The 11745-nt window shown below is 33.2% G+C and overlaps 1 protein-coding gene across 1 annotated transcript; it reads left to right on the top strand.

The window, feature by feature from the left end:
• The first annotated feature begins 10156 nt into the window (after window positions 1-10156).
• On the top strand, window positions 10157-10814 carry LOC144559951 (uncharacterized). Its single transcript, XM_078309117.1, has 3 exons — window positions 10157-10360; window positions 10463-10570; window positions 10656-10814. Exons 1-3 carry the CDS (start codon window positions 10157-10159, stop codon window positions 10812-10814), a joined length of 471 nt encoding a protein of 156 aa, XP_078165243.1.
• Window positions 10815-11745: the final 931 nt, after the last annotated feature.

The raw sequence follows: 11745 nt of genomic DNA, 5'->3' as shown, positions 1-11745 counted from the left end.
TTCTCTAAGAACTAGTAAGGACAGGTGTCAATTTATTATGGTTATCCTTGATTACTAATTTCAATGAAATGGTGGGAATTAATCTCACTTTTATCAAACATTTTTTTTTTTTTTTGCAACTTGTAAGTTATGAATATTCGATAAATCTCAAAAAAACAAATAAGTCTATCACAAATGCCAAAGTTATACAATTTTTCTATACCAAATTATCATTATAAACAAAATTAAAAGTTCAACTAATATTAATTATTACCATAAATTAAACCACACAGCTTAGTCAAATAATGTAAAACATGTGTTTTTACTTATTACACAATAAAGATTCTAGAGGCAAAACAAAAATATTGACTCAATTAATCATAAATAAAAAAATGAAGATTAATTTGTAAAAACATCATCGGCAAAATTATTTGAAATTCAGTTATTTCTACCTAAAATACTCACGACTTGCTTGTTATAGCATTAAATAGAAGGTTGTTTAAAACATAATAAATTATGTAATTATTTTTTAAAGTTAGTGGCTTTAAATGTCTACAAATAATTCATCATTGTTATAAAACGTAATACGACAAGTCAAATGATTGTAACTCCTAAATTCACTTATTTTTTTTCTCACGAAAACCTCTAAAAAACTCTAACCTACTCTTATATTCTAATTCTACTTATATACACTCTTAATTATTCTATTACCTTTATTTTCATTACCCTCCACTACCAGATCTGCTCTTCTTCGACTGTGGTTGCGCTCTGATGATCAGATTTGTTCATCGCCACACTCCAATCGAGATGGGGCAAAAACTATATGCTTCGAGTTCCGATGATACCGCACTCTCGGCTCCGATTAGCTCTACTCCGCTCTGGACCCTTTCTCCCTCATTCTCCCCTCTCCTTGAGAAGGTAGAATTGAGAGAGAAGAAGAATCTATTGTGTAGAGTTGAGACTCAGAAGAGATGAGAGGGATGGAGAGAGTGGAAGGAGGGAGAGGTGATTGCTTTAAGAATTTTGAGGTCGCTAAACGAATCGTCCGAATACCCCGCTCTTTTTTTTTTGGCAAAAAGAGATCTGTTACATCCAGTTGATTTAATTATGTAACAGTTTTAGCTAGAAGCATAATTTAACAAAAATATCTGATATGAATTCCATGATCATCACTACTAAAATTCGAACTTTTTACAAGGACAGAAAAATACTTGTTCCGTGGGCTGAACCTTGAAAAAAGCCCTGAAATTGTCATGATTATTCTTAAATTAAAATTGTCATTAAATAGAAATAGAAATAAAAATTGTCATGAAATTGCACTATTTAAATTAAAATTCCTTGTAGGATCAAATTAAATGTTGATTATTCTTAAAGAGAAAATATATTGGAAAATCCCTTGTAGGATCAAAGTAAATTACATGATCATGACATAAGATCGCACAACTGATATTGGAAAATATATCTGAGATTCGGGTAATAATAATTTAGAGGACTCCGTAATTGCACTTCCATTTACCAAAAGTTCATTGTTCAGAAAGTATTCTACCCGAAATGATTACAGAGATAGAGCACCACTAGAGCGTGTCGGGTCAGTGGGGCCCATGATAGTGTCCCACCTAGACAGACCTCCGTCGTGAAAGGTCAGGAGACGAACTGACGAAGTAATGGAGAACAGATCAGCGGTTTTACGTTGCACCAACTTTGTACCCTTTAGGCGCACAAACTTGTAAATAATGTTAATAAAATTTGTAAATTCTTTCGAGTGCTGTCCAAACTGAAAGAAAAAAAGAAGAAAACAATAAATAAAGATAATCTTCCCTGAAGTTCTTTTTGCTACCTTGTATAGATTCTCTTCAGATAATTAAGGATTCTGAGTTTTTCTTCAATATATAACAGGTTACCCGTGAAGACCAGTACGTGTTGCAAAAAATGGTTTTAACGGGCTATTAAACGCCCGTTTAATCGTTAACGGTTACCAAACTGTTACGAATACACTAATCGGATGTTTGTTTGCAGTTATTTCCAATTAATCGGCCGACTATTCTCGATTATTCTGTTTATTCGCATTTAATTATCTGTTTATTTCTGTTTATTCCAGTGAATATTTATTTTCATATTGTTTTTTTTTGTGACTGTGTGTGACAATAAATTTCATAATTTTTTTTCAGGAGTATTGTCCAAATTGAAAGAAAAAACAAAAAACAAAAAAAAAACAATAAATTAATAAAGATAATCCTCCCTGGAGTTCTTTTTGCTACCTTGTATAGATTCTCTTGAGGTAATTAAGGATTCTGAGTTTTTTTCAATGTGACAGGTTAGTCTGTCGAATAGGAAACTACAACTGTTTATATGAGAAAATAGCTGTGTGTGTATTTTTTTTCAATGTGACAGGTTAGTCTGTCGAATAGGAAACTACAACTGTTTATACGAGAAAATAGTTGTGTGTGTATTTTTTTCAATGTGACAGGTTAGTCTGTCGAATAGGAAAATACAACTGTTTATACGAGAAAATAGCTGTGTGTGTACACACACAAGGAGGGTTCAAATGTAACATGATTTTGTGCTCCAATATGTTTCACATTATTTATCTTTGTTTTTAAAGTCCGGACAGTTGATCTGAATTGCTTAACATGATCTTTATAATAAAATATTCTTAGAGATCAAATTATATAATTTTTAGAATTTTTTTACTATATTTTTACATAGGTACGATATGATTTTTTCGGATGATCCAGAATCACCTTAAAACAATAATTTTGTACCTATCTAAAAAAAATAGTACAAAAATTCTAATAAACATAAAATTTGGTCTCCAAGCATATTTTATAATGAAGATTATGTTGAGCGGTCCGAATCGACGTCTGTTTGGACTTTGAAAACAAAGATAAAGGTTGTGAAGCATATTGAAGTATAAAATCATAGTGCAGTTGAACCCTCCTCTCTCTCTCTATATATGTGTGTGTGTATATATATATATATATATAGAGAGAGAGAGAGAGAGAGAGAGAGCAAAGCTAGGTGGTGATGTGCTCACCAAGATGGATTGGTGAGCATAATTCCAAAAGTTTATTGGATTGCTTTTAAACGACGAATCCAAACCATTGAAATTCATCTACTTAATGAGTAATGTATGTACATGAAATTTTTTAGTGGTTTTGAATTCATTTAATACAAGGTAAAGCGGTCAAAACAATGAACCTTTTATAAGTTATTTTATAAGTGTATTCAATTTTCAACCTTTTTTTAACTGCTTGACTATGTACTAAATAAATTCGAAACTTTTAAAATTTTGCATCAACATGCATCACTCATGAAGTAGACAGATTTCAACAGTTTGGTTTCGTCATTTGAAAGCAATCCGATAGACTTCTGGAGTTGTGTTCACCAACCCCTCTTGGTGAATGGGTTCAAAATCATAGTGAAGTTGAACTCACTCATGAAGTACAAAATCATAGTGTAGTTGAACCCACTCATGAATTAGACGGATTTTAACGGTTTGAATTCGTTATTTGAAGGCAATCCAATAGACTTTTGGAGTTGTGCTCACCATGTTATATATCCATTTGAACTATATATCTTTATGAAATTTGAACGATTTGAAGTAGACCTCACCATCTTTTTGAAGTAGACGGATTTGAAGGCAACTATTTTTGAAGGCAATCCGATAGACTTTTAGAGTTATGCTCACTCATATATGTTATATATCCATTTGAAGGCAATCATGGAAAAGACGGATTTTAACAGTTTAAACTTTAAATCTATTGTAGAATGGACAGAAAATACGTACGACGAAGAAGAAGGCTAAGACAGCTGTTTTTGGTTGGATGCATGTCATAAAAGATGCCATATCTCTAAATTGTATTCTTCCTGATATGGAGATAGTTCTATAATACTTTTGGCTGGAGTGAATGCATGTGATGAATGGAAGAATATTATCCTATTTTTTTAATTTGTACCTAGCTTTACTTAGTGGCTTAGTATTAACTTCTCTATAATACTTTTGGCAATTAGTTATATCTAGGATATGGTTAAAATGTTGCTTGTTTAGTTGTTTTGCTAATTCAATTTTGAGAAACAACATGTCCAGGGATTTTCCCTGACTGAATTGGTACATGTAATTATACTATTTCAGAAATAGAATAGACTTTCAGCCTCTTTTAAAAAAAAAATAAAAAAAAATAAAGATATATAGTTGCTAAGCCAATATCTTACCTCTACGTACTGGAAATAGAAGGTTTAAAATTCAGTTGAGATTAATTTTTGGATCTTTTAAATATAAATATTTAATTGATTCTCATTTTATCTCAAGTACTAGAAAATAAGTTCCCTCGAGAACAGAAAAAACCATTTTTCCCATATATATACATATATACATATGTATAAAATAAATAAGATAATCCACATGCTGTGAAGTTCATGTTCGGCCGGGTAGCAATTCATACAAGGTAAACTAAACTGTAACAGATATTTATTACTCGATCAATTATTCTACAATCAGGTTTGTTGAAACAGCTTTTTATATATAGGTACAAAATTAAACTACCATAATGAAAATTTTATAATATATATGAACAAATTATATATACATGCATACATACATATATATGAGCAAAACTAGGGTGTGATGTGCTCGTCGATAGGGGTGTCAATAGGTACGATATGGGTAGGGTGAAATCATTTTCATACCCATACCTACTAAGAATTGACTCTATCCACATCCTACGTACCCATCCCCGTTAAGAATTTGTCTTATCCTACCCTACCCATACCCGTTAAAATTAGCGGGTAACGAAATGGTAGTAGATGAATAACGAATAATACAAATATAATAGTTTTATTATTTTTACAAGTAAACCATCAAAACATATCATGTCATACATATGCAATCACAATTACTAATATAAAATTAAAATATAAATATGTAATTAATTCTAAGTAATAATTTTTTATTAAGCAAAAAATATCATAATCACAAATATCTCTTCTAACAAATTCAATTCCTTAACTAAATAACAAATTCAAAATCACAAATACATACTTCATAACATGCTCATCAATCCGATAGACTTTTGAAGTTGTGCTCACCCTAAACCTCACCATCTTTTTCATGGATTGTCCATTTGAACTATATATCTTTATGAAATTTATTTATTTTTGTCATGGATATATATAACATGTCATTTTCCGCAGCCAGCTAGCGTCAGCTATATATATATTGATTAGCAAGATGACCAATTCAGATTGGTAGTTCAAGAAGAAGGCAGGTTCCGATGATAATTATCGTAATAATATCTAGAAAGTTAGAATGGTACATGTGTATATATTTAATTTGTATGTTGATGGTATGCTTTTTTGTCTTATCTTATTTCTTGTGTTAATGAAGAGCATGCTTATAGGTTAAGTTAAATGCTAGCATATTTAAGTTTTTGTTGTCTTGAATTAATAGTGTGAGGTGATATATATGGTTGTCATATTTTGTGGGATTAAACAAACTATTATGAATATTAATGTTATTTTTATTGTATGCACGTTGACCTTGAACATATTTTATGTATTAATTTTAGTGGTTTGAAAAATTTGCTATGCATTCTCATACTTATTTTAAAATAATTTATAAATAAACATTGGATGGGTATATATTCAGAATTATATCCATGCATGCAGATGAGAAAATAGTAATTTCTTGTAGACAATTTAATTAGTTAGGACACATCAATCTATTTTGCATGGTAGTACCAAATTTAATACATGGGGTCTCATTTGCTAAGGCGCGGGTACTAATTAAATTTATTACATTGGAGGTCATTGGGTCTCATTTGCTACCATACATACGAGCAATTTTGTTTCCCATATAGTATTTCAAGATTAATATAAACAACATCATCATGCTTTAATTATTGGTGCTTGATGTATAAAAGGTACCTAACAAGTGGGAATTACTGCAAGGATGATCAAATATATACGAGGAAAGAAGTGAAATTAATGTTGAAAAAAAAAGTGGATATATATAGAGAGAGAGAGTTGGGCTACGGTGAGCAGGAAGGTTTTGGGGCCCGGGGCGGACGAAAATTTTGAGCCCTTTATATATACCAGTGTTGTAAAAAACGATCTTAAGGGCTGATTATATGCCTATTTAATCGTTAACGGCGGTCAAATCATTTTGAATACACTTATCGGAGGTCTATTAGTGAATTTTTCCGATTAATATTGGCAGATTATTCTCGATTATTCGCAATTATTTTATTTATTCTCGTTTGATCGTCCGTTTATTTTCGTTTATTTTTGTTTATTCCAGTGATTATTTATTTTTACATTGTTTTTTTTGTGACTGTGTGATAATAAGTTTCAAAAATCATATATTGTAGTTTTATTTGTGCTTGACTATTCATTCGTTTTTTTTTATATAGATGTTTTTTCTTCTTACTAATTTTAAATTAATTGATTAATTCCTCTATTGTTTATATACCATATATTTTCTTACTTATTGATGTGATTTTTTTCAATTAGTACAGGATGTTCCTATATTAAATTAAGTTCTTATTATAAACTAAATTTAGTGATTTTATGTTGGAATGTTTCATGTCTTTCAAATAATGTATTATTATTATAGTATTTGAAAATACTTAATTCTCGAATTTATTTTTTCATCAAATAAATGTGTTACTTACACATGTAAAGTGTGTGTATCGTTAAGCGTAGTGTCATGTTATAATAATAGAACTAAGTTAAATTAAGTTTATTTGATAATTTTAGTGAGTTAAATAAATTATGAATATATACACATAATTTTAATAAAAATACAAAATTGTCTGCATAATTATGATTAATCGCTTGACGGTATCCCGTCGTTTGACAAGTGCATACCATTATTTACAATACTAATATATACAATTTTTTTATTGATATACCAATAAATCATACCTATTTATAGAAAAGTTTGGACCCTATATATATTCCAAGTTTGAGCTCTAATATTTTATTTATTTAATATATAAAGTTTTTTTTAATATATACAAAATAATTTTTTTTTCTGGGGCCCGAGGCGATTGCCCTGGCTGCCCAGCACCAGGGCGGCCTTAACAGTGAGTTGCGAAGTAAGAGCCTTGTTTTATTTCACGCTCATATTTTTTTATATTTGAAACTTCAAAGGATGATCTGAACCGCTCAACATAATCTCCATATTGACATGAGCTAGGAGACCAAAAATTTACATTTTATGAAAATTGTTTACTAATTTTTTAGAATATTTCAAAATCACTGTTTTTTATGGTACATAATTCGTCAGAAAACAATGATTTTCTATCTATCTAAAAGATTAGTAAAAAATTTCCAAAAAATGTGAAATTTAGTCCCCAAGCACATTTCAATAGGATATCATGTTGAGCTGTTCAGATTGACTGTTTGATCTTTGAAAACAGAGATATAAGTGTGAAGTAAAACAAGATTTACTTTGCAACTCACCACAACCCATCTCTAGAGATCTCTAATCACTACAACAAAACGGTTTTACTACGATCGGTATCAGCGACCGGGGCTGACGCCAGTCGCAGATAGTTGATTTTACCCAAAAAAGAAAAAGAAAAATGAAAATCAACTGTGACTACGACTTTCAGCGACCATATCTGCAATTGGCGTCTTCGCCGGTCGCAGAAAATGTTTCTTTTTTTTAGTGCTGCGAAAAAATAAGGCACCAACGAAAAAACCCTATTCGCGCGTAGTACCCTTCTTCTCCGCCGTTGACAGAACCCTAGCGATTTTCTGCTCAAATCTCGCTATTCAAGTTAGAATCTCAAACTCTTGTTCTAATCTCTGCTCAATTCGTTTTTTATTCAAATTTTATGTGATTTTCTATTCAATTCGCTTTTTTTTCAATTCGGTTAGAAGGACTAGCAGAGGCGGCCAGTCGGATCGAAGGCTCGATTATCTTGATACGGGTATAATTAATTTTTTCTATTCGTTAGTTTAGTTTGATTTGTGGTAAAATAGCCATTAATGGCTGATTTTATGATTATTCGTTAGTTTAGGTTGAATTATTTCTGGAGAAAATATTTCCACCAGGCTTCTTTGACTCAATGGAACATCTAATTGTTCACATCGCTTACGAAGCACGAGTTTGTGGTCCCATCTCATTTCGTTGGATGTATACATTTGAAAGGTTGACATTCAATTCTTCGAAGTATATTTATTTCGATGTTATATATCATTTCATGAGATGTATTTCAATTTTCATTACATGATATTGTAAATGCATAGGGCGTCTGAAGAGAAAGGTGACTAATAAGGCACGTGTCGAGGGCTCAATTGTGGAGGCATATATCGCTGAAGAGATGACTAACTTTATGTCTTTATATTTTGAAGATAAGGTAGTTACATGGTTGAATCGCCCAGAGCGATACGACAACGGCGGATTTGTCAAAAATAACACACGGCTTCCCGTTGTGAGCTATCCTGGACGTGCAATGGGTTCAATTCCCGTCAAAGATCTTACGGAGGAAGAGTTAAATGCGGCACACTATTATATCATGACAAATTGTCGCACCGAATTCGACCCTTTCATTGAGTGAGCATCTTTACATATTCCAATTTCCATGTTTTATTTGCATTGTTTGTCCTGTGACTAAATTCGGCATATTGCAGACAATTCGATGCTGAAATTAGAGGAAAGAAGCCAACAATAAGCGCATCAGGTCTTGATAGAATTCGTTCAGAAGAGTTCGGTATGTGGATGCGTAAATTGGCACTCAGTGGTAAGATTGCAGATTCAATGATTGTTGAAATTGCACGTAGGCCAGTCACACGACGAGTTCAACGGTACAACATGTACAATGTGAACGGTTTTCGGTTTCACACTGAGTCATACGGGATAAACAAAAAAATAACAAATTACGGTGTCTGTGTTGAAGGGGAGAATTGGGAAGGCACATCAAGTGACTATTTCGGCATACTTGAAGAAATTATTCGGTTGGAATATAGTGGCGTGAACAACAAAGTGTTCTTGTTCAAGTGTCGTTGGTTCGACACACATAGGGGGTTACAGGTAGATAAGGAGCATGAATTAGTGGAGATAAATCATACAAGGTTTCTTCAAAAGGATGAGCATTTTGTGTTTCCCTGCCAAGCAATGCAAGTGTATTACCTGCCTTACGCATCATCAAAGCGAGAGAGACAAGACTGGTGGGTTACTATTAAGACAAAAGGGAAAAGAAAACCACTTATTTTGTTCGATGGAGATACGTCTTTGGAAAACAACCCACATTTGACCGAGTTCTTTCAGGAAGATGGTCCGCCAACCGAATTTGTAGTGCGTGCTGCTATTGAACTGAATGACCCAAGTCTCTTCGTTGATGGGGCTGTTCCTGAGATTGTAGAAGAACAAGAATTAAAAGAAAATAATCAAAAAGATAGTAGCAAAAAAAGGAAAAAGAAAAAAAGAACGTAAATTGAAACATTAGGTTAGTATCTTTCGTATTACTTGTTTTCTATCATCTTTCGTATTAAGTTGCAGCAATCTTTTTATTTACTTGATTTTTTTCAATTCGCTCGAGTGAAACTAATTGTTTACTATCATCTCAACTCTAGATATGGCACCAAGTAGAAAGGGAAAGGGAAAGGCACCGGCGGAAAACGAAGGAGAGTCCAGTGAGAAAAATGTTCGCGGTCCAAATGCATACAAAGTGCCGCCTTCAGATCTGAGTTTGCGACCAGTGCTTCGGTTGGCGGGTTTCAAGTAATATTCAATTTTTTTGTATGTTGTAATTAATTATGCTTTAATTGTAGTGATCGTAATAATTATTTCTATTTGCAGAACTTTTGATGCAGGGCACTCGGAGAAGACAAAGGATGTCGCAAAAATTATTTCGCAGGAAGTATGAAATAATTATTCTGGCCCGTACTATAGATACACTGATTTCCCCAATGATACTAAGAATATTATCGAGGCGGAGTTTTTGGTAACTAAAATTTTCTGAAACAAAACCTGTAATAATTACTTAGTAACTTTTTTTTAAAGCTAACAAATGATATTAATTATTCACTATGCATTGCAGAAGCACTATCAGTTTGCACCTGATGTAGAGGAGCATGAGGCATGGTCTACATTTAAAAAGATAGCTAATGCACGGCTGAAGGATATGTTGAATAAGTGCAGGGGGCAGCAACCAAACAGTATGGAGATTCAATGGTTAAGTGGAAGGAGAGTGGGGCTGCTCCTCACCCCTACTGCAAATGGATCACGATAGCGTACTGGCCCGGACTCGTCGATCATTGGTGCAGCGATGATTTTACCAGTTGGAGCAAGCGGAATGCAGAAAATAGGGCCAATGCCGAAGGTTCAGGGGCCACGACGGGCTCTGTGAACATGCTTGTTCACAAACAGCGCTTCGTAAGTTGTTTTTCATTAAATTAATTTATTTTTATTCCAATTGAATCTAATCGAACTAATCTTAATAATCTTTTTTTAAAATGAAATGATCTTTCTTAACAGGAGCAAACACAAGGGCGCGAACCCAGATGGTCGGATGAGTTGTTCCAGCCTACCCATACGAGAAAGAAAATGGGGGAATACATTAATGTTAAGGCTAAAAACGTACAGGTAATAATACTTTCAAATCCTTTAGATTACACCAATTGGTTCTTGGTGTACATAACATTATTGTTATATTTTACAAAATTTGCAGCTAAAATATGAGAAAGCTATGACGGAGAAGTATGGAGCGGATAGAGGCACATGGCCTGCATACGACGATGACCTCTGGTACTCTACGGGCATTGATAATCAAAATGTCCATGGCGACAACTACGGTCTCGGTGCTCTAGGTAAAATAAACATTGTTTGAAATTTTAAATTTATTTTAGTTTTGTCATTTCGTACTAATTGTCTTACTTTTGATGTTCCAAGCAAGACGAGAGGCATGTTTCGCTCCAGTGGGTCTAGTGGTTCTTCACAGTCATATTCCTCTATGCCGCCAGCTCAGCATCTCACATAAGAAGATATCGACAAGATATCTTCTCGGGTACTTCATGAGATGGAGGCTCGGGTGGAGGCTCGGTTCAGAGCTTCTCAGGTATGAAATTCAATAAGTATGTGTTTAATTGTGAACCGTAAATCCTAAATCCTAATTATGTAAACTACTTTCTTATAACCTCACAGGCCGGAGGTTCGGGCTCACACCAGGCCTCGCCACCCGCTCCTCAGGATGACGAGGATGATGACGACGCTGATGACGAGGAGCAATGGTCGGATGTTGGCGATGATGGTACTACTTAGGTCTTTTTTATATATTTATACCTTGTCAGATGATATTGTTTATGTTACTGTTTAGATAGTACTCGATATTTATGTTTATGGTGCTGATGGTACTGCTTGACATTTAGACTTACTGTTTATGTTACTCGGATGTTTATGTTTAATGAGATGATATACTATTTTTTGATTTTTATGTTTATATTTATTTGTATCCTTATGTTGTATGTTGATTGTGTATCGATATTTATTTTTTGGTTGTATGTTGTATGTTGTATGTTGTATGTTGTATATTGGTACGTGTGGTACCAATTATTAAATAGTGCAAATATAAATAATAAAAAAAGTCCAAAAAACTGATAAATGGGTATCAGCGACCGGGATGGAGTTTCAGCGACCGTCAATATTGGTCTCTGCTAATTCGCTCATCAGGGACCAAATTAGACTATCAGCGACCGATTTTTGTCGTCGCTGATAATGTTTCATGACGTCAGCAAAAAACAACAGCGACCAAAAAAAGTTGG

The sequence above is a fragment of the Carex rostrata genome, chromosome 9 (genome assembly GCF_964058835.1).
Source record: "Carex rostrata chromosome 9, lpCarRost1.2, whole genome shotgun sequence".
NCBI lineage: Eukaryota > Viridiplantae > Streptophyta > Magnoliopsida > Poales > Cyperaceae > Carex > Carex rostrata.
This window is presented reverse-complemented; position numbering and strand designations above follow the sequence as displayed.